Raw genomic sequence first — 27,834 nt, 5'->3', positions numbered from 1 at the left:
CTGTCTTTAGAATGAATACTGTGTATTGGTTCCAAGGCAGAAGAACGACAAGGGCTAGGCAATGGAGGTTAATTGACTTGCCCAGGGTCATATAACTAGGAAGTGTCTGAGGCCAGCATTGGACTTGGACATCCCATCTCCAGGTCTGGCTCTCAATTCACTGAGAAACCCCAATTTTTTTTTTAAAGGAACTAGCAAGTCATATAAATGGGACAAGACATGGCATATAAGTTTAGAGAACTATATAAGTAGAGCCATGAAGCATTAGAAGCCAAGGCTAGAAAAGTTGAATGTAGCTATTATGGGCAATGAGGAGCTGTTGAAGGGCTTTTGAGTGTGGGAAAGAAATGGTTTGACTCATACTATGTGTTTTTAAAGTGTTTTTGAGGGAAATTGCTTTGATAAATGTATTTAATATAACAGTCTTGGGGGAAGTAAATAGGTTCTTATTAAGTGTTTTTGGGTACTTGAAAATAGTTCTCTTAAGCAATATTAACATTTTGATTGGCAGTCCCCCCCCCCACAGATTCTATGAATAAACTTTCATTTATTTCAACTAAAACAAAATTAAAATATATTTTAAGGAGGTAATTTTAGTGTATTTTGAAATCTCATAGTCATTATGTGGATAGGGAAAATTAGTGGGAATGTTTTATTGAAGTAATTTTTGTATTTATAATTTATATAATCATTCTGTGGACAGAGAAAATTAGAGGCATAGAAATTATGCCATTCTTAGTTTTACATTATGATTACTTATGCATACATAAGCCTTATCTCTTGTACTAGAATATTTTCTTGAGGGCAAAAACTGTTTCATTTGTTCACCTGCTTGAGGATCGTGAGCACATAGATTAATCAGTTATTCAAAAGCATTTATTAAGCACTTTTGTTCCAGGTACTCTGTTGCATAATTTATAAATAAGGGCAAAATGATTTTTGCTCTCAAGGGGTGTGCATTCTAAAGGGAGAGACTACATGAAATGACTATGTACTTCAAATATATATGTATCGTACAAATGGAAGGTATTGTCAAAGGAAAGGCACTCAGTGTGTGTAGCGGGGAGAAAGAGGGAGGAGCCACCAGCAAAGGCTTCTGGAAGGGAATGAGACTTGAGGTGAGTTTTGAAGGAAGTCAAGTATAGTAAGAGGCAGAGAGGTAGGGCCGGTACATTCCAGGCACGAGGCATAGCCCTCAGAATGGCTGTTGGAAGTTTAGAGATGGAATGTTGCATATGAGGAATAGCAGATTGTAAAGTACATGGGGGAATAAAATAAAATAGGAAAGGATAAAGAGAGGTTCCAGGTTATAAAAGGCATATACCAAATTATAAGGAAGGCAATTCATTGAGTTAGGAGAAGGGAACAGGACATTTGCCTTTTAGGGAAATCATTTTGGCAGCTCAGTGGACAGTAGTTTGCAATTGAGGTGGTGAGACCTATCAGAAGGCTATTGTAATAGTCCTGATGAGAGGTGATGAGGACCTGATGAGAAGTGTGTAGTCTGTGTGTCAGTTAATGAAGAGAAGGGGAACATAGTAACATTGGGAATGAAGGTAGCCATGACAGCCCAATCTCAGATGGGCTATGTTTTTTTTTTTTAAACCCTTACCTTCCGTCTTGGAGTCAATACCGTTTATTGGCTCCAAGGCAGAAGAGTGGTAAGGGCTAGGCAATGGGGGTCAAGTGACTTGCCCAAAGTCACACAGCTGGGAAGTGTCTGAGACCAGATTTGAACCTAGGACCTCCCGTCTCTAGGACTGGCTCTCAATCCACAGAGCTACCCAGCTGCCCCCTCAAATGGGCTATGTTGAATGAGTGCAGAAAATGAATTGATTTTGAGACCAAGGCTTTGAGCCTTGGTGACTTCAGGAGTGTTGGGAAGGAGAGAACTTGGAAGGAAGTGGGAATATGTTTTGGACATGCTGGAATTTGAGATGCTTATAAGTCATTGTCCAGTTGGAGTTTTTCAGAAAACTAGTACTAAATATATAGTTCTGGAAATTATTTGCCTAGAGGGAATAGAGAAGAGTGCCCAGAAGACAGCCTTGGGGAGCATCTAAGATTAGTACATGTGACCTGGATGAAAATTCACCATAGGGGACTGAGAGAGGGTAATCAGACAGGTAGGAGGAGGACTTGGTATGAGAAGTGCCAGAAAAGCATGGAGGGGAGAGAGTATTCTGGAGAATATTGTGCCTAATTCATGTTTGTTGAATACATGGGAAATATGAGACAGTTGTTAATTTCAGATTTGTTTTTTTAAAATCTTTGTCTCCTATCTTAAAATCAATATTGTTTATCTTTTCCAAGGTGATAAGGGCTAGGAATTGGAGATTAGTCAGGGCCACACAGCTAGGAAATGTCTGAGGCCATATTTGAACTTGGCCTTTTGCCCCTTGCCCTGACTCTAGTCCTCTGAGCCACCTAATTGCCCCCAATTTCAGTTTTTAAAGTGTTTGAAAATGTTTTATTTTCAGATCCTTCTGAGGCAGTTTTTTTAAAACTTTAATTTTGAAGAGTGTCTATATAAATACCTTTTATCTTTTTTCTTTTAGTAGTTGCTTTTCATCACGTTCATTCCATCTAAGCTCAGTCATTATGTCAGGTTCAAATGGTGCTGATGAAAATTCTCACAACAAGGCTCGGACATCACCTTATCCAGGTTCAAAAGTTGAACGTAGTCAAGTACCCAATGAAAAGGTGGGCTGGCTCGTTGAGTGGCAGGAGTATAATCCTGTGGAATATACTGCAGTCTCTGTCTTGGCTGGACCCATGTGGGCAGATCCACAGATCAGGTAAGTAATTTAGATATAAAACAGTATGAGCCCTGATTAAGAGGTAATGAAATTATTAGTATTTTGGGAGTTTGAGTACTGAATTTTGCAGTTGTTAATTTTTCATGTTTGTTTTTAGCTCCTTGTCCATTTGTGAATACTTCTTCAGCTCTTCAATTAGTGAGTGATTCCAGGATTTAATTGATCTTGCCTGTGCAGATCACAACTTATCTATGATTTCTTAATTTCTTTGATTCTGGGTCTCTGGATGAATTCAATTTGTAAACTGTTTATCTTCACTCTCATTGTGTTTTTTCACTGGTAATGCAAATACAAAGAATGAAATAATCCCAGCTCCATTAGTTTTTGTTATGAGATCAACCCACTTGTTTTTCCATCTGTATCAAACTGCCCTCTAAGATATATGTGATGACTAATTTGAACTTAATATGTTCAAAACAGAACTCATTGTTTTTCCCCTCCTTCCCTCTCTAACTTACCCTTTCCAAGTTCCTTGTTTCTTTTGAGAGTACTACCATGGTTTCATCCTCAACAGCTCCCTTTAATCCACAGCATAGTTTGTTCAATTGTCAAATCTAGTCTCTTCCCCAGTACATCTCTTGTATCCTTCCTCTTCTCACCATTTACAATACCACTACTCTAGTTTAGGCCTCACATTCTCTAACATGGAATATTATATAGCTTTTTAGTCTCTCCTTCCAGGCAAGCTCTGTTCAGTTGCCAAAATGACTTTCCTATAGCAACTAAGGATGTCTTAGCATGTTACTCCAATGGATCCTTATTACTTCAAGAATCAAACATAAACTCCTCTTATCTTTCCATCCTTATTACATGTTATCTCCCTTCATGTGAACTGCTAACTAGACAAACGAGCTTTATCATTCCTTGGACAAAACATTCTCATTCCTATCTCTCTTCCTTTGTGTTGGCTGTCCCTGTGCCTGAGATTCACTTCTTTTTCTTTGAAGTCTTACCTCGAACACAATTCTCTTCCTCCACCTGCTGGTGCCACCTTTCTCCCAAGAGTGACCTGTGTCACCTAGCTGCCTTATGATGTTAGGACTTAATTTTAAGATATGATCTGCTAATGACTTTATTTAAATTTATGATGTGTGAACTGTATTTATTTGTAAACTGCACAAGTGATCTATGTAAAAATTATAACTATAAAATGAGTTTTATTCCTTCCTATTTGTAAACAGGATATGAATGCAAATAGTTAACTTTTAAAGGAAGATAGAAATAATTCTATGTCAGCGTTAACAATCTTTGAGGAATAACAGATTGAGTTTTTAAACACTTTGAAATTTTAAATTACCATTACTTATTAGGCATTGATTTTTATTTTCATTGTAGTGAAAGAAATTTTTCTCCTAAGTTTAATGAAAAGGATGGACATGTTGAACGAAAGAGCCAGAATGGCTTGTATGAGATTGAAAATGGTCGACCTAGGTATGTGCTGTGGATGAACAATAAATTGTTTTTGGAAGCTTAACTAATTCATTAAGTAACTTTGCAGGAAATTGCTTTTAAAATTGTAAATTTAGTGTAATTGTCTGATGGGAGTGCATTTTGAAATTATGCAATCTAATGAAATATATTAGAAGGAAAATTAAACTTTTTTTTGCTACTATGTGCAGCAAAACCATATTTTAAAATAGGTTTGGAAATGTTTTATTTTAAAACAATTTTCCATTATAAACAAATGAGTTTTCCTTAAAAGTACAGTTAATTTTGGGGATTCACATTTTTGCTGTGGAATGAATTCTGTCCATATTAAAAAGAAGCGAATTAATTACTCTAGGGAAATAAGCATTTGAAAGAAACCCAGCCTGAAAATGAAATCACACATGGGGAAATCATGGGAACTGGTAGCAAATTGGAGGGATTGTTAATAAGGAAATTTTGTCAGTGTATGACATGGAAACTGGGGTTTTCAAAGAACATTTTAACTGGGAGAAAATTATTGAGTCATCAAGTTACTAATATTTGTTGAGTCTCAGTAAAAATTTTAAGTTATATTTTGTTTCTTATGTGTAAATGCCAAAAACTGTAAGGATAGTTTTAGTGTTTTGACTTAAATTCTAAGTAAGTGGTCTCCTTGGGAAAGCCAGCTGGGATTTATGGAGATTTTAATTAATAAAGAGAGAAGGAAAAAGAGAGAAATAGAGAGAGAGAGAGAGAGAGAGAGAGAGAGAGAGAGAGAGAGAGAATTAATGAATTAATTTAAACTGCTCTGGCTCAGGCTGTTAAAGGCTCCCTAGAGCCTAAGGGAGAGCGAGTTAGTCTTATAACTCACCACAAGACAGTCTCCAAGCAAGCTCCAGTCCTCCACTGAATCTCCTGAACTGAGTTCAGAGTCTTAATTCCACTGGGAACTGACTTCCAATACAAACTGAATTGCTCAACTGACTTTTTACCCTTCTTTTTAAAGAAAATTTTCTCTTATGTCACCTCCCCTAAATTTTCACATCTACCAATCACAGTAGACAATTTTTTCCAGGCCTGCCTATTCTTAGTTTTTACCACTCTTTAGTTCACACCTTCTCTGGTTAGATTATATCTTCTGAGTACTTCATACCTCTTTGTTAAGCTTGCCTTTTTGTAAGTTACTTGACCTTTTTGTGATTAATTTAACCTTTACAGGTACTTAATACCTTTTTGTATTAGATCTGAAAATAGACCTAGCTTAAGGTTCTAGTTTTACTATAAGGTATGAGTTCGGGATTTTCATTGTTCAATCAGGAGTTTACAACTTTATCTTCCCCTAAGGCACTGTCTGAGTAGGGTGGAGTAATTTTAAAAGTTCCCAGTACATTTCTGATTCTTATTAGACCAAGTATCTCCATTGTTACAATAAGGGAATAGCTTAATAAAATACTCATTTCAAGATTTTGCTATAAAATACTTTGTATGATATCACCATTATTATTAAATGTTATATAGCTCTGTGCTGGTCACTGTATCTTCCCATCTAGAAAAAAACTGACATTTTAAAAAGTGAAATAGATTTTACATACTTAATAAGTATTTACATTTTTAATTATAGGTATTACTTTTTTTTAGGGGGGAGAGAATGGAGAGTTATCAAGAAAAGAGAGTAATCAGAGTTATTCTAAATCATCTGGCTAGAAAACTCACACCATTAAAAAGATGAATGCTTATTATCTTACTTGATTATTCTTAGGAGTTCAGTTTTGGTTATAAGCAGCCTGTGAGGTGTGAGGCTAAAGCAGAGAGCTACAGTATATTCTGTGACATGTAGCATCTTTATATAGTGAAGTCTCTCTTTTGGATCAAATCTAGTAGGTAAGATAGAGTAGAGCAAGATATAATTATAAATTATATTATCATAATATATTATAAATTATAAGATAGGATTATAAATTAAATAACTAATAGACACAAACCATAAAATTAGACCCATGATTTTCCTCTATATTTCTTTTGGATTATGCTGATGAGACTATTTGGAAATTAAAAATAAGATTCAATTCAAAGTTCAATTTACTGTCTTATTTTTCTCTTCTAGAAATCCTGCAGGTCGGACAGGACTGGTAGGCCGGGGACTTTTGGGACGTTGGGGCCCAAACCATGCTGCAGATCCCATTATTACTAGGTAAATCAGAAACTTTAAAAGTTTAAAAGTAAAGAAATGAAAGGATGAGTAAAAACATAGACTTCATCCTTAAACTCTTACTTACAATATTTTATAGTGCCCAGCATAGTGTCTTTCTCATTTGTTGTCATTTAATCATTTTTCTGCCATGTGAACTCTTTGTGAACTCATTTGGGGTTTTCTTGGCAATGATACTGGAGTGATTTGCTGTTTCTCCAGTTTATTTTACAGTCTTTCACATAGTTGATGGTAAATATTTGAATCAAAAACTTACCCTAAATACACTGTATTTTATATCTTATTATATAATATAATATCATATATTATTATTATATTATTTATATTATATATTATACTATACATAAAATATTATATATTAATTAAATATTATATATTTATATTACATAATTATATTTGCCCTGTACCTTCATGTACAACATAGTGTAGTGCATAGGTGTGTGATGTTACTCTATATCCAATCCCAAGTGTGGCTAAAACCCCATTAAAATGTAATGGAGGGGGGGGCATCTGTGTGGCTCAGTGGATTGAGAGCCAGGCCTAGAGACGGGAGGTCCTAGGTTCAAATCTGGTCTCAGACACTTCCCAGCTATATGACTTTGGGCAAGTCACTTAACCCCCATTGCCTAACCGTTACCACTCTTCTGCCTTGGAGCCAATACACAGTATTGACTACAAGATGGAAGGTAAGGGTTCTAAAATATAAAAAATAAAAAAAATGTAATTGGGAAATATATAACAAAATAAATAAATATGCAATAGAACAGATAGTATTGAATTTTAAAATTGTCAGTATATGTCCCACAGGAATCCTTATATATAGATTTTGTTATTGTTTAATCATTTCAGTTGTATCTGACTCTTCGTGACCCCTTTTGCAGTTGGCAAAGATACTGGAGTGGTTTGCCATTTCCTTCTCCACCTTACTTTACAGATGAAGAGCTGAGGCAAACAGGTTTAAGTAACTTGTCTAGGATCATACTGCTAGTAAATGTCTGAGAGGTCAGATTTCAATTCAGGTCTTCCTGAATTCAGGCCCAGTACTCTATCCACTGTGGCACCTAGCTGTCCTTATATATGGATTGGTGGTTCCTGATTCTATTTGGATTTGTCCTACTATTTGTCAGAGTTTGCTTTAGAGTCAGAAAGAGACCTAGATTAAAATTTTGCCTTCTGACACATGCAACCCTGTGACCCTGGTCAAATTACTTCTTAGTGTTCCTTAGTTTTTCTCATATAGAATTTCCTACATTAATGAAATCATAGTTTGACCAAAAAGAGAATTGTTATATTTGTCATATAGATACTATTTGTAAGTGAATTAATAGTTTGGCAACAGAGGTAGAAAACCTTTGCATATTAGTATAACCCAAATAGAATTTAATAACTCTTAAGAGACAATAATAAATATTAAAACAGAGTTAAAAGATTGAAAAAAGCAAGGAAAATGTAATAATAAATTAACCCCTGGCAGAGTTAACATAGTATCAGAGCCATTAAAATTAAATGCAGAACATCTAGTAGTCATCACAAAATTAAAGCAATCTTGTTAGCCCCTGCATTAGGAATATCCAAATATAATAAGCCTTTCACATTGCATAACTATGAGAGGAAAGGTGTAGCTTCTGGAGTGCTTACTCATTCTTTAGGTCCACTGTAAAGACCAATTGCTTATTACTCAGCACAGCTAGATCCAGTTGCTGTAGTGCTTCTCCATGTCTCCGGGGAGTAGCTGCCATAGCACTGCTTGCAACAAAAGCTGCAGACCTGGTGTTGGGATGTCCACTATTATGTGTCCACATGAAGTAGAGGCTTTGCTTTTAAGACACAGAACACAAACATTCTCAGATCATAGGCTTATTAGATATGAAATCACTTTGCTAGGCAATGAGAATATTACATTGAACAGATGCTCAATGCTCCATCCAGCCACACTGCTTCCTGATCTGCCAACAAATGGAGAACCTCTACATGATTGTGAAAAAGTAGTGAACATTGCAGAAAAACCCTGTGACAACTTACTTGATATTCCATTGGAGAATGTGGATATAATATTATTTATGGATGGGTCATCTTTCATGAGGGATGGAATTATGTACACCGGTGCTGCTGTGGTGACAGAATATGAAACTCTTTGATTTGCATCATTTCAACCAAATCTGAGTGCTCAAGCAGCTGAATTAATAGCATTGAAGCAAGCATATCTTATAGTCAGAGGTAGAAAAGCTACCATCTATACAGATTCAAAATACGCTTTTGGTATTTGCAATGCAGTAGGAAGTCTCTGTAACAAGAGACTTGTTTTGGATTTTTAACATCATCTGGGAAAAAAGTAGCCAATGCGCAGATTATAAATGAACTTTTAGTTGCTCTACAGTTGCCAAAAATGTTAGCTATGGTTCACTTTTTGGCACATACAGGTGGCAATGATTTTGTATCAGGAATCACAGAACAGAAATAACAGCAAAAATAGCAACTTTGGAAGGTTCTGAGTTAATTTTAAATCTATCAGTCATAAATGAAACATTTGCCAAAGGTATATAATGAAAAAGAAGTAAAAAAACGGAGACAGAATTTTAAAGTATAGCTAATGAATGGTGTTTGTGTTGCATCTCATGGCAAAACGATATTACGAAGTACATTTTACAACCAAATTTGTCAAACTATACACGGGAATGTTCATGTTGGCACACAAGGCATGGTTGATTCAATGAAGAAAACATGGATAGCCCATGGGATTACAAACATAGCATCTAAGGTTTGTGCAGCTTATGGAACATGTCAATCATACAACCAACATGTGTTCAAACAAAAGGCATTTGGTGGTTGACCTGTGGCTTACACACCATTTGAAAGCTTACAAATAAATTTTATTTCAGTGCCAAAAGCTGGTAACTATAAATTTTGCTTAGTGATTGATTGTGTAGATCAATTGACAAGGTGGACAGAAGTATTTCCATCAAATAAGAATACAGCAAATTTCGTGGCAAAAATATTATTAAGAGAGATCATACCAGATTTGGCTTACCCTCAAGAATAGATTCAGATAGAGGAACATATTTCACTGATTCAGTATTACAACAAATATATGAATGCCTTGGGATAACGCCTAAGTTTCATGTGCCTTACCATCCACAAAATTCTATGCAAGTGGAAAGATTAAACAGAGAAATAAGACCATGATTGGGAAACTATGCACAGAGACACACCTGAAATGACCTGAGGTATTGCCACTAGCTTTATACTATATAAAAATCAGACCAAGAGGAGACCTATTTATATCTCCATATGAAATGTTATTTGGAATCAAAGACATTTAACCCTGTGTATAGTTCAGTATTAGCTGGTGATACCACAACTGCTGAATATATTAGAGACTTACAAAGTAGAGTAAAGGAACTTCAGCAATTAAGAGCAATAGTACAGGCTGGACCTATAGACTTTTAATTACACAAGATAAATCCTGGTGATACAATTTATATTAAAAATTTTAACAGAACAGGAGGAACACGACCTGCCTTGGGAAGGTCTGTATCAGATGCTGCTGATTATACCAACAGCAGTGAAAATAGCAGAAATCAGCATGGATTCATTGTTCCCATGTGAAAAAGATGCAATCAGTTGAAGATGATAATCAAGACTAAGAAGACAAAGATCAGTGCAACAACAGCAGGACTGCAACAAGGACAACTACAAAACGACAATGGTATAAAGACTACTACACAATGACAAAAGAATAAGGACAATGGAATTGCTACTGACACTATTTCAAAAGACAATGGCTTATTTTAAGGACACAATTACCTACAAGTAGAGATTTTTCCATGGACACTGAAACTACTATCAAAAGACTATTTGTAAAGATACTAAAAGAGACTACAACTGTGAAGACGGAAGACTGGATTTCTAAAGACACTGAACTTTGAATTTAATGACAGGTTTGGATTTTGGTACAATAGAGGTTTGTATTAAGAATTGTGATAAAGGTTTGCGATTGCAAATCTTTCCATCCTTTATCACAGATGTACATGGTAAGTATAAAAATTTAAGGGTTTAAAAATAATTCTTTTAATATAAAACACAGCATATTAAATAAGTATATGAATAAATGTATAACTAGTTAATAAATATAATTTATACACAAAATAGTAAATGATAACTTAAAACATAAAATTATTAAATAGATTTTAATAAAATATATTAAAAATATAAAAATTAAATTTTAAAGAAAATACCTTACTAAAGAGGTAATTTTTATATCCTACTTAAAGAGGGGGTTCTACCCACCTCAGGGGGGATTTTATATCTTCCTAAAAGGTAACTTTAGGGGGGAAATATTATAAATATTATGTATATTTTGTATAATAATTTTTTGCAAGGTTTTTGTTTTTCATAGTATTGTAAGTTGATTTTGAATTTATATCTTTAGGTAGATTTTTTTCAGTAATAGTATAGTTAAAAGGGTGTTAATTTTATAATTTGAAATGTATATAATTGATTTATCTGTAACTGTAATATGGAATTTGCATTTTTGTATGATTTTTCCTTACTTTCTCTTATTCTCTCATTAACTCTCCCAGTCTCTAAAAATAGAATTATAGAATAAGTTTAGGTTAAAAGATCTATTTGGGAGGAAAATTATTTTCTTCCAAATTTATCTCAGGGGGGAAATGTAATGATAAGAATTTAAATTAGTTAATTAACCTAGTTAGAAGTAAGGATTTAGTATAAGAGAAAGAGTTTTTAATTTTGACCTTAGCTCCTTTAAGCAGGGAAGGAAGGAATTTTCTGTGAGTGATGTGAAGAGAATTTTAGGAAAGGAAAGTCAGTTGGGAAACAGTTCACTCTCTTTAACTTCCTTGCTTGGAGGAGGTGACTGCAGAGTTGGTTCTGATAGCTCTGTGATTTTCATAAGAATTATTTTGGAGAAGACAGGAAATATCTGATGATCTGAGGAAGACTGAGTGAAGTGACCGCTTTTTGAAAGGGGGCGCTGTTTCCATTTTGGCTCCCTGCTGTGAGAAGAGTTCGCAGGAACTGCCATTCAGCTGATAATCAGTTTGAGGCAGCTGGAGGATTTTTAAAATATAAGTAAGGAAAATTATATAATTTAAGAAAAATTAGTAGGATAGCTTAGTAAATTGGATATATCTTTAAATAGAGAGGAAGTTAGGTCTAATCTTATCAGACACGACAAAGTCCCTTGTGAGACAGAGGGGCTCGAGTTACAGTTAGACATTTTATTTTAGATTTAAGATATCCTTTGTATTCCTATATCCTTTTTCTGTTCCTGCTTCTCCTGATAGTGAAAAATAAAATAGGTGTTGGGTTAACTCTGTCCAGCAGCTTCATACACATCTACCACCAGGTGACCATAATAGTTAGCCTGTCAATATCAATTGGCCATAAAGAGTAATAACCAATACAAAGATCAATATCATCAATAACATACTGATACTTATTTTTTCACATTTAGATGTAAAAATTATTGGCATTAATTTTCTGACATTTTCAGTCCCACAATTCCTCTTTCCTTTCTTTTCCTCTCTCCAGCTTTAGGCAGCAAGCAATTAATATTGGTTATACATGTTGCTGTCAATCAAAACATTTCTATATTTATCATGTTGTAGAAGACACATTATAAAAAAGTACTCATTAAAAAAAAGTGGAGGACAATCTGCATTCAGACTCCATTAGTTCTTTCTCTGGAGGTGGATAGAATTTTTCACCATACAGCTTTTTGGGGTTGTCTTAGATCATTGTGTTGCCAAGAATTGTTCGTTCATTCACAGTTATTCATCTTACATTATTACATGTTGCTGTGTACAGTGTTTTCTGGGTTTGTGCTCAGCATCAGTTCATATTGAGCTATCTAGATTTTTCTGACATCCTCCTGCTCATGATTTCTTATAGTACAACAATATCCCATTACAGTAATATGCCACAACTTGTTCAGCCAGAATGCAAATTTCTTGAGGGAAGAAGCTTCCTTACTTCCTGAGAAATACTTAATAAATGTTTTTTTCATTCATCTCTTCATTCACTTCATTTATTCATTCGTTCATGGTTGTGTCCTCAACAATAACAGGGAAGTTCAGAAGAGGGGAAGGTATGTGTGGAAAGACAGTTTTAAAAGCTCCTTGGCACATCTATTTTGAAATGTCCAATAGGCTTCTATCTGGGGATGTGGTGTAGAGATTAGAAGAGACAATGACTGGATAAAAAGATCTGGGAATCATTTATGTAGAAATTGAACCCCTGGGTGCTAATGAACTCACCACCAAGAAAGATCAATCATATAAAGAAGACCCAAAACAATGGTGCTTTTTAATTTTCATTCAGGCCCTCTCTACCATGCTTATCTTCTGTAATTCTTTGGCTCCTTCACATGAGTATATCTTTTTTATATCTGACATTCTGTCATCAACTTTTTTTTGTCTATTGTTTAGTTCTAGAGGTCTATGCAAACGGAGCCATGTTACAAATATGGGTCTTATCCCTCTACGCCCAAGTGATATCTTTAAAGCCAGATTTGCTTTCTTGTTTTAGGACTACTAATTGAACATGCTTGAAGTTTGATCTTTGTGCATTAATATGAACATTTGAAGCTGTAGATTTTTCTCTTGGCTCCTTCCTTAGATATTGTTTGCTGTCATCTTCTGCCTAAACACTTGTTGATTGGTCAAATAAAAATTATTGCAGTGGAGTCATTGTTTTAACATAATTTTCTAGTGGTTATCCAGTGGGTTTATAATGAAGGTAAAATTTTATGACATTGTTTTGGAATTTCAGTAACTAGGTCTCATTTCTCTTGGTAGAGAGCCAGCACATAGTACACAATTTATATATAGACTTAAGTTCTTTTAAATTTCTATAGCAGCTTGTGTTCCTTAGTCTGTTAATTTCCAAACTGCTCTATTCCACCCCAGCTACACACCAAGTTGGTCATACCTTTGATCTTGTTGTTACCCATAAGTGTTCTTCCATGTTTGTGCACTCTGAAATTTCTTTATCTGAATATATCCCTCTGCTTTAAGACTCCTAACCCTATTAGATGGCACAATGGATAGAGCCCTGGACCTGGGAAGGCTTGATATTGACTTTAGATATTGACCCAGACACTAGTTATATGATCCTCAGAAAATCGCTTAGCCTGTCTGCCTCAATTATCTCAGATATAAATTGGAGATAATAATACTTGCCTCCCACTTGTGAGGATAAAATGAGATATAAAGCACTTTGTAAACCTTAGTATTATATAAATGCTGTTTTCTAGTCTTATCTAACTCTTTCATGATCCTATTGGGATTTTCTTGACAAAGATGCTGGAGAGGTTTGTAATTTCCTTTTCCAGCTCATTTTACAGATGAAGAAACTGAAGCAAACAGGATTTAAGTATCTTGCTGAGAGACAAAGCTAGTATGTGTCCAAAACCAGATTTGAATTTAGGAAAGTAAGTCTGAAGAAGGACATTCCAAATCACTCTAGTATCTTTGCTAAGAAAACCCCAAATAAGGTCACAAAGAGTTGGAAACAGTTGAAAATGACTGAACAACAAAATTCTTACTACATGTCCCAATATTCATCATTTTCCCTCTCTTACCCCTTTCTTTCTTCCCAGCTTTCCTGAGGGCACTACTACCCTTCTCGTCATCAGTGCTCACTACCTCAGTGTTGACTCCTTTTTCTTCTTCATCTTCACAGCTAATTTCTTGGCAAGTCTTGTTTCTACTTTCCCATCTATGTTATATGTCCTCCTCTGCTCACTCACATTGTAGTATAGACACTTATCAGTGCACACATGGACTGATGCAATTGTCTGGTATTTGCATATACAGGTTCAGGTATCTCCCTATTGAAGTCACCTTAGTTTGAGCAATTAAAATGATCTTCCTGAAGTCCAAATTTGACCATAGTGCCTCCTTCTTCATTGAGCTCCAGTGGCTCCCTTTTAAATGCAGTATCAAATATAAAATTCTTTGGTCCTCTGTATACTTGTATTGTCAAATCTACTTTAGAAACAGCTAATAAATCTAGTGATGATGGCTTCCTTGCTTTTCCAGAAATAGGGCACATTATGTTTCAACTCTGGGCATTTTCTCTTCTTTTTTTTTTTTAAACCCTTGCTCTCTATCTTGATAAAAGAAGGGCAAGGAGTAGGCAAATGGGGTTAGGTGACTTGCCCCAGGTCACACAGCTAGGAAGTACCTAAGGCCAGATTTGAAGTCAGGTCCTCCTAACTCTAGGCCTGGCACTCTATTTACTGGGTCATTTAGCTGTCCCCTTTGGGCATTTTCTCTGCTTCATCTCCATGTCTTTAATTTTTGTCCCTGGACAGAGTTAGTTACTAGAAAGGCAGAAGGAATCCAGTGGAGCTGCTCCCCTCCCTGCCCCTCTCTGCTTACTCCCACTCCTGAGTGAACACTCAGGCATCTCTCTGGCTATGTGGGGGTGGGATGAGGCACACAATCTCTGTTGGAAGGGAGCATGGAACAATAAATGGTTTCTAAAAGATTCACTATCACTGCCCTAATCCTTACTCTTAATTCTAGTGCTTTCACTCTAAATTATTTTGTACTTAGACTGCATATAGCTTGTTTGTGTGTATTTTTTTTGTAGTCTTCCCCACCAGATTATGAGCTTCTTGAAAGCAAGGATTGGTCCTTCCCTCCTTTTTTTTTAATCTCTAGCACTTAGCACAGTACCAGCCATATGAAGTTATAAATGACCATTGATTGATTGTGAAGAGAGTGATTTGCAAAGAGGAGAGACTTGAGGCAATCAGTTAGTAGGCTTTAGTAGTAGCTAGGGAAAAGGTGATAAAGGATTGAAGTAGGTGGTGGCTCTGAGTAGGTAAAAGGGAATAGATGTGAGATAGATTGTGGAAGTAGAATTGACAAGCTTTAGTATCTGGTTGGCTATGGGAACTGAGAGAAAGGGAAGAAAGGAAGCTGACTCCAGGACAGTGAAATTGGAATAGTCAAGCCTTCAACACAAATAGGGATTTATTAGTTGAGGATTAACATTGCTTTTGGGATAATATTGTATTTGAAATCTAGGATTTTCAGAGACTGAGAAAAACTTATATGAATTTAGCTTTCAATCTAATATGGGGGTGGAGCCAAGATGGTGGCTTAGTAGCAACAAAAGCTCAAAGTGCTCTGACTATTCTTCCAAACCTATCTTTAAAAAGTGCTTCAAAAAGACAGGAGTCAGGGGGCTTGCCTACAGAACCCAACTTGAAAGGTAGGCAGAGAGAGAGTCTTATTTTTATGGGATAGAGGGGAACCAGAAAAAAAAATTGCACATAGAGGATTGCTGGCTGACCCCCCCACCCCCACCCCCCCAGCACACACACCTACTGCGCTAGGTTGTAGGTTAACTTCAGAATCCCAGAATGGGGGCTGTACCAGCAAAAGAGCACCTCAGACCCAACCCTTGAAATTCCAGGCCCTGGCACCAGCCCAAAGTGAGGTCCAGAAGTCGGTGAGGCTGGGCCTTTACAAGCCTCTAGGGCTGTGTTGAAGACTTAGCTCTAGGACAAATCAGCGGAGAAGACATAATCTAAAGTAAACAGCTTGTAGAATCTCTAGTCCATAGCGCCCCTCCCCCCAAAAAAACCCAAACAAAACAAAACAGGCTGGGAAAATGAGAAAACAACAGGAAAAAAAACAATCCTTGAAAACATCTGCAGGGAAAAAAGAAAAAAGAGCAGAACCAACAGAGTAAGGCAAGATTCAAACTACAAGGAAAGCTTCAAAAAAAAAATTGTTCTTAAGCTCTGAAAGAACTCAAAAAGGAATTTAAAATTAAAACAAGACAGGTTGAAGAAAAATTGGAAAAAGAAATGAAAGTATTACAAAAAGAAAATATAGCTTAAAAAGCAAAATTGGTAAATTGAAAAAAAGAGGCACAAAAATCTAATGAAGAAAAGTTTCTTTAAAAATAGAATTGTCCTACTGGAAAAAAAGGCCAAAAAAAAAGTCTAATGAAGAAAAGAGTTTCATGGCACCAAGAATGGACCAAATGGAAAGGAGGATCAAAAAGTTATGGAAGCACTTCAGACTTCAAAAATTAGAATCAAACATATAGAACCTAATGACTAAACGAGACATCAAGAAACAATAAAACGAAATCAAAAGAATGAAAAAAATAGAAGAAAATATGAGATATCTCATTAAAAAAAAAAAACAAATGACCTGGGAAATGGATCCAGGAGAGACAATTTTAAGAATTATTGGATTACCTGAAAATCATAACCTACCCTCCCCCCAAAAAACCCCTAGATATCACATTTCAAGAAATTATCCAAGAAAACTGCCCTGATATTCTTGAATAAGAGGGCAAAATAGAAATTGAAAGAATCCACAGACTACCTCCTGCAATAAATCTCCAAATGACAACTCCAAGGAATGTCATAGTCATGTTCCAGAGCTCCCAGGCCAAGGATAAAGTACTGCAACCGGCCAGGAAGGAACAGTTCAAATATCATGGAGCCCCAGTCAGGATTACACAGGATCAATGAAGTACTACAAGAGTTGGAATATGATACTCTGGAAGGCAAGGGAACTGGGTTTACAACCAAGAATCACCTACCCATCAAAACTGACCATTCATCCAGGGGAAAGTATTGTCATTTAATAAAATGGAAGATTTCAATCTAATAATATGGAGTGAATCTCCAAAATAAAAGCAAATGGTGCAGGGTCTTAATTCTCTTCTTAAAAAATCTAGTGAGTATTAAGTTCAGTGTGAGTTGCCAGTATGATAAGGCAGCCAGAAATGCCAATGTAGGCTTAGGCTGTATTGAGCAAGGTATAGAGTCCAGTGTGAGGGAGATGATAGTCCTGCCATTGTACTCTTTCCTGATCAGACCACCCTAGGACTGGGTTCTCATCTGAGCACTACATTTGAAGAAGGATGTTGATCATGAAAGTTGTTCAGAAAACAAGCATCAAGTCCATGCCATTTCAGAATTATTGAAGGAGTAGGGGATGTTTGATTTGGAGAAGAGACTTGCGGCAAAGATGGGGTGAGGAACATTTTGGCAGAACTATGAACAGTGGTTACAAGTTGTAGCAAAATAGATTTTGAGTTGAGGTATGGAAAATGTTCAGTTAGAGCCAACCAAAAGTGTACTGAGCTGGCTTTAGTATAGGTAATATGATTCTCCTCACGTTGGGTGTCTTTAAGAGAAAACTAGAAAAAAAAATCCCTTTTACAATTGCCAGTTGAACTTTTGAGGTGCTATAATTCTCTGAAAATAAAACCTCTAAATAAAACCTTTTCTTTCCAAATCTATGTTTGTGCTATAAACTAGGGAGCATTCTTCATAGTGCCCTGGATTTTAAAGAAGCACATACACTCCAAATAGAGAACTAATAATAATGACTTATAGTATTAAGTATAATAGATTTTTGCCCTAGTTTTACACTGGCATTAATACATTCAAATTATTTTAATAGAAACAGTGACCTTTGCTTATAATATTAAGTTTACAAATGGAAGCTAGCCAGCTCAAATGAAATTGGATGCATGCTTTGCTTATAATAACAGGTTGCTATGATGATTATTTGTTCTCAAGGTTTATATAGATTCTGATCTACTTTGCTCTAGGTTAAAAGACTTTTAATATTATTTTCAGGTGGAAAAGGGACAGCAGTGGAAATAAAGTCATTCACCCTCATTCTGGGAAAAATATCTTACAATTTGTAGCAATCAAAAGGAAAGACTGTGGAGAATGGGCAATCCCAGGGGTAAGAATTGAAACTTAGTACAATTAATATTTTTCAAGTTTACAAAAATTTTGTTACTGATTTCATAACCACTGATAATCAAATAAACTTATGTAATAAGAAATAAAAACTCAAAATGTGCAAAAGAGAGTTCATTATCTTATCTCCAAACCTGGGTATCTTCTAAAATTCCCTGTCACTATCTAGGATACCACCATTCTCCTTCCTCTCATTCATCTCTTATATTCAGTTGCCTTTTCTGCTCTCACAGAGTCTCTTCTGTATGTCTCTTTCTTCACTTGTGTATTACTATTTTAGTTTAAGCTGTCATCTGTTCTCTTTTGCACTAGCGAGAGAGCCTTGTAATGGAATCTACCTCTAGGTTCTTCCAGTCCATTCTATCCTCCACATAGCTGCCAAAGTGCTTTTTCTAGAGCATAGCCTGTAGGGCTTCCTATTAAATAACTCCAAGATCAAGTGTAAAATTCTTTGGCATTTAAAACTTTTCTTATCCTGGCCCCTTTACACTTGACTCACCTCCATACATTCTACTAAGTCCCATTTGCTATTTTTGCACAGGACACTGTCTTTTTTTTTTGTGCACTGACTGTCTCCCCTGCTTGCAGTGCTCTCCTCCAATCCCTGCAGACTGGTTTCTAAGCTCAAATGCCACCTGATGTATGAAGCCTTTCCAATTTTCCCCTTCCCTTCCCCTCAAGCTTCTGGTTTTCTTTTTTAAGACTATCTTCCATCCATTCTTTGTTTATCTTATGTACCTATTCATAGGCATACTGTTTCCACTATTAGAATGTAAGTGCTTAATTTAGGGCAAATAGTTTTCACGTTTGTCATTGTTTTTCTATTGCTCAGCATTAAGACATACTTGCTTAGGATTGTTTGATTAGTTTAACTTTTTTAAGATCATACAATTAGAACTCAAGAGTTAGTCATCACTTTGTTACTGATTTAGTAAGCACCGATAAAGATAGTCAAATATAGTTATAATAATTACTTTTTTTGATTGTTCAATCATTTTTCAGTTGCATTGGACAGAAAACCCTATTTGGAGTTTTCTTGGCAGAGAGTCTAGAGTGATTTGCCATTTCCATCCCGAGCTCATTTTACAGATGAGAAACTGGGGCAAACAGGGTTAAGTAACTTGCCCAAGGTTAAACTTCTAGAAAGTGTCTGAGGCCAAATTTGAATTCAGGAAGATGAGTCTTCCTGACTCCAGGCCTTATACTCTAGCCACTGAACTACCTAGCTGTCTCAAATAATTATGTTTATGTAGGCTTTAAGGTTTACAAAGTACATTACAACCATTCACTTATTCTCTCTGGGGGAGGCCATAAGATCTGTCACTTTCGTATTATTATTATAGTACAAGTAGTACAAGTATCTTAAGATACTATTATTTGGTAGATGAAAAAAATCTAGATCTAGGCTTGCCCAAATTATACAGAAATGGCAGAGTCAGGTTTTGAATACAGGTGCTTTTACTCTAAATCTTTACATTTCAATATAGAAATTCATTTAATCTGTCCCCAATTTACCTTTTAAATTTTGGAGAACCTTTTACATTGACTTCACTTATTTCTACATTTCAGTTATTCTACTACTATACCATTTTTCATGTTATCACCCACCCTTGAATGGCCTTCTAGCTGTCTTCACTTATCTAAGTCCATTCTATTTCTTGTAACCCAGTTCAGGTTTTATGAAACCTTCCCTAAATACTACAGCCTATTCTGATCTTTTTTCCTTGTTATGCATGTAATTTATTACTCATTTGGGGCTTCAGTATATATTTAATCATTTATTATCTTCGATTCCAGATTACTTACTTGCCATCTTATTTGATCTTCTTTAACATCATTTATTTCCTCTTTAATGTTGATATTTTTCATGCATTCTCTATGTCTTCTTTCCAATTAGCTCTTTGCCCTTATAGAGATATTTCCTTCATATTCTTCATAGCATTTACTGTAATGTATATAATATGTAACATATATAATATATACTTGGTAAATATTGGTTGAATAAATGACTCTTAAAGAAAAGATTCTGAGAACTGGATAGACCTGTTTAGTTTAAGAATTTAGCATTTTCTTCCTATTCTTTCTTTTCTGTCTTTTAATCAGATAAAAGAATATGTAGTAATATGAAACCACCAACAATCACAGCAAGAACATAAGAGTATTTCACTGGGGCATAGGCTTACTTATGTAAGCAAGATAGTTTTGTCACTTTAGTATCAGATTACATACATTTGGATTAAGATAGGAAATGGTATTAAAATCAAGAGTGTAAAATGAATTTCCTGTGTATATTTTTTTACTAACTTCCTTAGCTGATAGGATTGGAAGTGGGTTAAAATGATGTTAGTTTCACTTCCTTTTCCTGAGTATTTCTTCATCTGTAAAATGAGAAATAATAGTAGTTCTACTGCCTTGTGGAGCTGTGGAGAAAATGCTTTGAAATTTTAAAATGCTATATAAATTAAAGTTCAGCAAACATTAATAACCTACTCTGTGCAATACTGTGCTTGCAGACTATGTTGATGCCAATTTGCACCTACCCTGTAGTTCCCTGTCTTTCTAAAGTTATCTGGGGTATTGAAAGGATATATGCCTTGTCCTCAGTCTTAGAACTATTTTGTGTCATCTAGGAAGTACTGTCATCTTACAGGGAAGCATCCTGAGACTCAGAGAAATTAGGTAATTTGCCCACTGCTATGTGACTAGGAAATAGATGATCAAGGATTTGAGCTGCGAGCTTTTGACCACTAAAGACAAGTAGATAGGTTTTTTTTTAATTTTAAATTAATTTGAACTCACTAGTATGTTTTGATTTAACTCTGAAAAAATACATTTCTACTCATTGCCTCTATCTTCCTTATCTCTCATCATTTCCCAGCTTCCCTCTGTTTTCCTGCCAACAGTATTCAATTAAACCTACTCTCCCAAGACCACCAATGTTTCCTTAACTGTTAACTTTAATGGTCTTTTCTCCGCCTTAATCCAACTTCACCTGTCCAGATTTTTATACCTATTCACCATGTCTCCCTCCTCCTGGATCTTCTTTCCCCTCTTGGCTTTTTTGACTTTGTTCTTAATTCTTCTTTCATTTGTCTAACTATTCTTTTGCTGGGTCATCCTTGCTCTCACACAAACTCCATATAGGTTTCTCCTAGATCTCTTTTTGGACCATTTTCTTTTTTGTTCTGCCCTCTTAGTGATCAGTTTCCATGGAGTCAACAATTGTTTCCTTCAAAATCTATTTATCTTTTTCTAACATCTTTCCCTGAACTTTAGTTTTGTATTACCTGATACATATTTCTATCTGGATATATTACTGGCATCTCGAGCTTTCCAAACTAGCCATTCTTTCTCCAAACTTCTTATTTCTAGTCAGGTACAAAATGTTTTTCCAGTCATCTACATTCATAACCTTAGGTCATCTTTGATTCTTTTTCTCCTTCATTCACCATGTACTATCAACTGACAAATCCTACCAATTCTACCTCCACCACAATTCTCACATCTTTCTCCTTCTTTCTACTTACACAGCCACTACTATGGGACATACTGTTATCTCTTCTTGCCTTTCTGGACTGCTGTGGGCACCTTCTCATTGTCCTTTCTTGTCTCCCTTCTCTAGTCAGTTCTCTATGCAAAGCTGGAAAATGGAAAATTATATTCCTGATATACAGATTTGACCAGCTATCTCCTCTACTCAGAAGCTTGCAGCATCGTGAATATTTTGAAAGGATTCAGGATATTTAATGAGACTCTTTGGGCAAAAATACTCAATACCTGTTTTCTGCTTCAGTAGTCATGATCCTCTATGAACTAAACGAATAGCTGGAAGATGAGGCAAAGTTCATTTCTTGCTCTACACCCCAAAAATCTTAACCCTTGATAGGGCCTTCAGAGCTTACATACCAGATACTTTGAGAAGAGAGGAGGCATAATGAATAGGAAACAAGACCAAGAAGGATCTGTGATTTTTTTCAGCATGAGAAACTATGTCTACTAAGCCATTTATGACTTAGTTGATATGTTTTAGGGGCTTCCTTATACCCTCTGGCTCTAAACTCCTGAATTCAAATCTATTGTTGACTCTGCTGCTCTGTAGTCTTCTGAGAAAGGAGAAAGACTGTCATATAAAGACTTCCGTTTACTTTTCTATCACAAAGAATTTGTTCTGAACTATTTAGATTGTCCTTACTGTCTTTAGGATGTTTGCCAAACCTTCCATTGAGATAGTCAAGAGGTATGCCCTACATCCTCTATTGGATGATAAAAAGGCTCAAACAAAAACTTACTACTTAAACTCATCGCATGGATCAAGTAACCTCCTTCTGACAAACTCCTTGACAGGGTTTTTATAGAGGTGTGTGTTAGAATTAAAACCAACTAGCCATCAACATTTAATGTGCTGACAATAGAAAGTTAGTATCTACCCTCAAGGAGTGTGGTTGTGTATATACCCATGAATTTTTTTTTAAATAATATTTTATTTGATCATTTCCAAGCATTATTCATTAAAGACAAAGATCATTTTCTTTTCCTCCCCCCCACCCCCCATAGCCGACGCATGATTCCACTGGGTGTCACATGTGTTCTTGATTCGAACCCATTTCTATGTTGTCAATATTTGCATTAGAGTTTCCTTTAGAGTCTCTCCTCTGTCATGTCCCCTCAACCGCTGTAGTCAGGCAGTTGCTTTTCCTCGGTGTTTCCACTTCCATAGTTTTATCCTTTGCTTATGAATAGTGTTTTTTCTCCTAGATCCCTGCAGATTGTTCTGTATACCCATGAATTTTGAGATGTGTTAAACATACATTTTATTTTATTATTATTATTTTTAAAACCCTTACCTTCTGTCTTGGAATTAATACTGTGTATTGGTTCCAAGGCAGAAGAGTGGTAAGGGCTAGGCAATGGGAGTTAAGTGACTTGCCCAGGGTCAGACAGCTGGGAAGTGTTTAAGGCCAGATTTGAACCTAGGACCTCCCATCTCTAAGCCCGGTTCTCAATCTACTGAGCTACCCAGCTGCCCCCTAAACATACATTTTAGATAGATAAGGAGATACTCAGATGTACTTTTTGAAAATGTATCTCTTAGGGGATGGTGGATCCAGGAGAGAAAATCAGTGCTACCTTGAAACGAGAGTTTGGTGAAGAAGCTATGAACTCCTTACAGAAATCCACTGCTGAGAAGCAGGAGATGGAGGAGCAATTACATAAACTCTTCAGTCAAGAACATTTAGTGGTAAGAAATTGCTTTTCAATAATTAGTCAGTAAACATTTATTAAGTGCCTACTACATGCCAGGCACTACGCTGAGCAAAAACACAATTTCCCCTCTGGATAACCAAAAGTTTCTGAAGTTTTTTAAGGGCTCTAGAGTTCATCCAAATGGTCTTTCCAAACTTAGCTGAAGTTTATAGTTGCTATAAGTTATGAAAATTTTAAATAATTGTCATTCCCAAAAGGAAAAAAACCAGAATTTTTTGGTTGAAGTGATTTATATCACTAGGTATTGGTTGTTTTAATCAATAACTTAGCAGTTTCATGAACTTTAAAAATATGTATATTGATGGTCTACTTGATTTTGCTTTGTTGCTTTATTGAACTAGAAAAAATAATAAAAATTCATTTGTAAGAACAAAATATCCAGAATATCAGAGAAATTAATGAAAAAATAATGTAAAGGAAGGAGGTCCAACAGTACCAGATTTTAAAACTATATTATAAAATAGTAAATTATCAAAACGCTGTTACTGTCTAAATAACTAGAAAAGTAGATCAGTGGATCAGAACAAACATACAAGTAGTAGTAAAAGTTTTGACAAAAGTTAAAATCCAAGCTTTTGGGATAAAAATTAACTATTTGGTAAAACTGTTGGTAAAACTGGAAAGCATTCTAGCAGAATCTAAATTTAGACCAATATCTTGTATCATTTACCAAGATAAGATCAAAGTGATCTAGACATAAAGGGAGATTCCATGTCCATAAGCAAATTAGCAGAATAGGGAACATATTGCCTATCAGATTTATGAATAGGAGAAGAATTTAAGAATAAATTAGATAGAAAGTATTGTGAGATAAAAAAATGGATAATTTTGATTACATTAAATTCAAAAAACTACATCCAAATTTTTCATTTCATTCACAACTACACAATTCTTATAAACTTTGAAAATTTTGTTACAGTAAAACACTTGTGTGCATAAGAAACAAGTGAAAATTTCTAACCTTTTGAGCCAAATGTAGCCATTTTTGGCAAGTTTCGTAAAATAAAATATTTAGATGGAAAAACTGTTCCAATATAGGTTCAGAACTGTTTAACTCACCAATCAGATTCAAACTGGATACTTTTGATAAGACAATCAAAAGTATCCTCAGTGATGAAGTGAAGCTCAAATGTGAACTTCCCTTCAGGGCCAGGTGCAAGGACTAAAGAGACTCTTATAAACATAAACATAAAATATTTATTGAAATATATAAGGATAAATAAAGGGTTTCTAATTCTAAGGGATTTTAAGTCCACCCAAATAAACTCCCAGGTTCCACAAGGAACCGCTTCTCTTTTGTTTCACAGGTTACACTAATCCTCCCTGATATGACTAACCCAAATTTATACTATCTCAATAAAAAGTACCGCTAATATCCTTATAAATCTTAACTTCACCTTCAAATTATAAAATAGCAAAGGCTATTTAACTGACTCCAAACCAAAAACTGACTGAGTCCAAACCAAAAACCAGATCTTTCTTTGGTCTTCTCAGATATAAGCCAATCTATAAAAACTACAATAGAGAGTCACTAGTGTTTCCCAAGTTGGGAAAGGAAAACACTGAGCTCCTTTAGATCTTTCCCTCAGACAGAGAGAGACAAAGATGTTACCTCCTCCAGCCCTTAGAGAGTGTCTCTGAGAGTGTGTCTTTGCCAACTGCCAGAGAGAGTAATTGACATAGCAAACGTGTTATAACTGACAGCAGTTGAAATTAACATGCTCTCTCAGCTCTGCTTCAAACTCCAGTTCTTTTCTCAAGCAGCCACTTTACTTCTTACCTCTAAACTAATAAAACAATACTTGTTTTCTGATATCATTATACCACCAATAACAATTTTCTAAGAGTTCAGTTCAATTTCTTTTCGTGGCCATATCTGCATCTTGTTTTTTTGCCTGATTAAGATGTGTAGCAAGACGAAGAGTTCAATTTGATGTTATATGTTTCTTTCAACAACTTCTAACCATATTTTCCAAATAGAAGATCAAGTCTTAAGCCTTTTAAAACATCAGATATACACAGGCCTATTTTCCCCAGTTTAAAAAGACATATTAAGATACAAACTATATACAGTGAGGCAAAATCACAGTAATTTCAATCCTGTGTCACATTGAGACAGCCAGTCTTGTTTACCCAGATTTTTGAGGAAAATATGATTGTTTAAACATTATCAGGAACAACTTTTTGGTTTGTAACACAACTGTTGAAAACCCAGGCTAGATTCTTGTCTGTACTCAGCTCAAATTTCAAAGTCCTATATCTCTTAAACTAGTAATCTCCTAATGTCTAGGACCACAGTTTTTCATCTCTCATATATAACTTTTTTCTAGTCAAAATGTTTAACCATTTGAGAATGGCCTTTATATTTAAAAAGTTACCATCTTCCTTCCTCCTAGGTTATGTATATAGAATCCATATAGAATAGGGAGCTTCTTAATTATTCAGCCTCTATCAGAATTGCAGAATTTAGTAGAGTGAATTATGAAGAGGTTCTTTTCCTATATTGTTAAACTCCCAAGGGTTATTGAGAATTAACAATGTAAATGCATTCATTCATCTTAAGCTACTGTACTCAGAAGATATTTTGGATTTTTAAAAATATAACACAAAAAAATTCCCATATGAACATTTTTTCCTGGATCTGAACTAGACTGATTGTGACTTTCCCCATCACAGTTTCAGTATTATGGGTCAGCATAAGAAATTAAGTGGGAATTTTTTGAGTTTTGTGGAAGCTGTAAATAACATGCAGAGGTTATTAGTAAGTTACAGAGAAAAAGTTTAGAAACTCATAAATGCATAAAATATATGTATGATATTATATGATATAAATATATATATTTTTAATATATATATATATATATATATATATACAATTTCTTTTACTATAAGTATCTCATAAAAGAAAAAGAAAAAACTCAGACTTCTTTGGTACGAAGGGAGGGCCAAAACATTTTATGTGGATTTTCCATATTGCAGGGGTACTGTGCCCCTTAACCTATGTGAAGTGGAAAAGATACCTATATTAATTTTTCTAGCCTTGGCTATATATTCTTTCTGTTTGTCTTACAATTACTTTATCTATATCTGTTCTTGCCAGGTTTATAAAGGATATGTGGATGATCCTCGAAATACTGATAATGCGTGGATGGAGACGGAAGCTGTGAATTATCATGATGAAACAGGTGGAGAATTTTATTCGAAGTATTGAATGCCTTTCTTATTAAAGGCATTGTATAAATAAACTGCTCTCTTTTGCATTATTGCCCTAATTAGACAACAAAACTTAGGCTGTTCCTTGTAAGAGTGATGAGTGGTTATGGAAAGAATAAGGCCATGTGGGGATCAGACTTATGTACTTAAAATTTTAGTTTGTGAGTTATTAGCTGAAAGGTTTGAAATTGTATAGAACAATCAAAATATAGAATTCTTTCTAATAGAATAAGCTTCAAATTGTTATGCTAATAAGGTATTGAATTTATTTATGCCATAAATGCCTCAAGAAAACGAAAATGGAAATTTAGTGATTTAAAAATGCTGGATCACCGACTAAATCTGTTAGTGAAAATGGCGAGTGAAAATTTCCACCCATTAGTGAATAACTTACATGTCTACATTTGGTATTTTGCCAGTGAAATTGGGAAAGATTTATCTGTGTAAATTATTCTGGAAAGACTAGGATCAGATAGTCTGTTTTGAAGTCCTAATTTTGATACTATATGACCATGAAAAACTAAGTTAACATTTGGACCTTTATTATCTTCTATTTGCAGATAATACCTATCCTATCTACTGAGCTTTAAGCTCATATGAGGTAATGCATATAAAGTACTTTGAAAAGTGAAAAAGTACTAGATGCTATATCTTACTGCTTTTATCTTCCTAGAGAAAAACAAGTGCCACTGTCATTAGTCCTCAAATATTATGCACCTACTGTGTAGCAAGCATCAAGCTAGGCATTAGATACAAAAAACAAAATAAAATAGTCCCTGCCCTCAAGAGCTTTACTTTCTATCAAAATGACTTCTTCCCAAGCTTACCAAAATGGCTTATGTTGCTGGAGCAAATATTTGACACAGAGAAATATACAAATAAAGGGGTAATTCTAAAAAAATGTGTTGAAGGAATGAGCAGATTCATTGCTCTTAGCCTCTGTTGATTTGTCACATTAAAATGTAAATATTTTGTTTTGTGATTAAAACTAACTTGATTTTTCAGAGACTTTCTACTTCACCTCCTCTTTTTATAATTGTAATTAGAAAATTAGAGGGGAGAAAGCAATTATAACACAAATCAGTTTCATTTAGAAGCATTATTAAATGCAGGCCATATATCAGTGTTGTTCTAGGACCTGGAGATAT

General features: G+C 35.1%; 2 protein-coding genes and 1 long non-coding RNA gene across 8 annotated transcripts in view; 2 read left to right on the top strand and 1 right to left on the bottom strand.

Moving 5' to 3' along the window:
• NUDT9 (nudix hydrolase 9) overlaps positions 1-27,834 on the top strand; it is a 50,863-nt gene that overhangs the window by 10,649 nt on the left and 12,380 nt on the right. For 3 of the 5 annotated variants that reach the window (XR_008913005.1, XM_007495923.2, XM_007495921.3), the window contains exons 2-7: positions 2,559-2,798; positions 4,155-4,250; positions 6,331-6,417; positions 18,080-18,191; positions 23,301-23,447; positions 26,574-26,658. Coding sequence is in view for 4 of the 5 variants with exons in the window: in XM_007495923.2 (XP_007495985.1) it covers positions 2,559-2,798; positions 4,155-4,250; positions 6,331-6,417; positions 18,080-18,191; positions 23,301-23,447; positions 26,574-26,658 (767 nt within the window). In the remaining variant the exon portion in view is untranslated. The remainder of the gene's footprint in view (positions 1-2,558; positions 2,799-4,154; positions 4,251-6,330; positions 6,418-18,079; positions 18,192-23,300; positions 23,448-26,573; positions 26,659-27,834) is intronic. The other 2 variants (XM_056803175.1, XM_007495922.3) reach the window with 1 other exon arrangement.
• LOC103092505 (uncharacterized) overlaps positions 1-27,834 on the bottom strand; it is a 57,714-nt gene that overhangs the window by 20,707 nt on the left and 9,173 nt on the right. For both annotated transcript variants that reach the window (XR_008913007.1, XR_008913006.1), the window contains exon 2: positions 20,015-20,153. This is a non-coding gene — a long non-coding RNA (uncharacterized LOC103092505). The remainder of the gene's footprint in view (positions 1-20,014; positions 20,154-27,834) is intronic.
• Positions 1,263-27,834, top strand: part of IBSP (integrin binding sialoprotein) — a 231,392-nt gene continuing 204,820 nt past the window's right edge. The window contains exon 1 of the mRNA XM_056803176.1: positions 1,263-1,268. The gene's annotated coding sequence lies outside the window, so the exon portion shown is untranslated. The remainder of the gene's footprint in view (positions 1,269-27,834) is intronic.

This window comes from Monodelphis domestica, chromosome 6, assembly GCF_027887165.1.
Source record: "Monodelphis domestica isolate mMonDom1 chromosome 6, mMonDom1.pri, whole genome shotgun sequence".
NCBI classification, from domain to species: domain Eukaryota; kingdom Metazoa; phylum Chordata; class Mammalia; order Didelphimorphia; family Didelphidae; genus Monodelphis; species Monodelphis domestica.
Note: the sequence above shows the minus strand (reverse complement) of the source record. Positions and strands in the feature narration are given on the sequence as shown.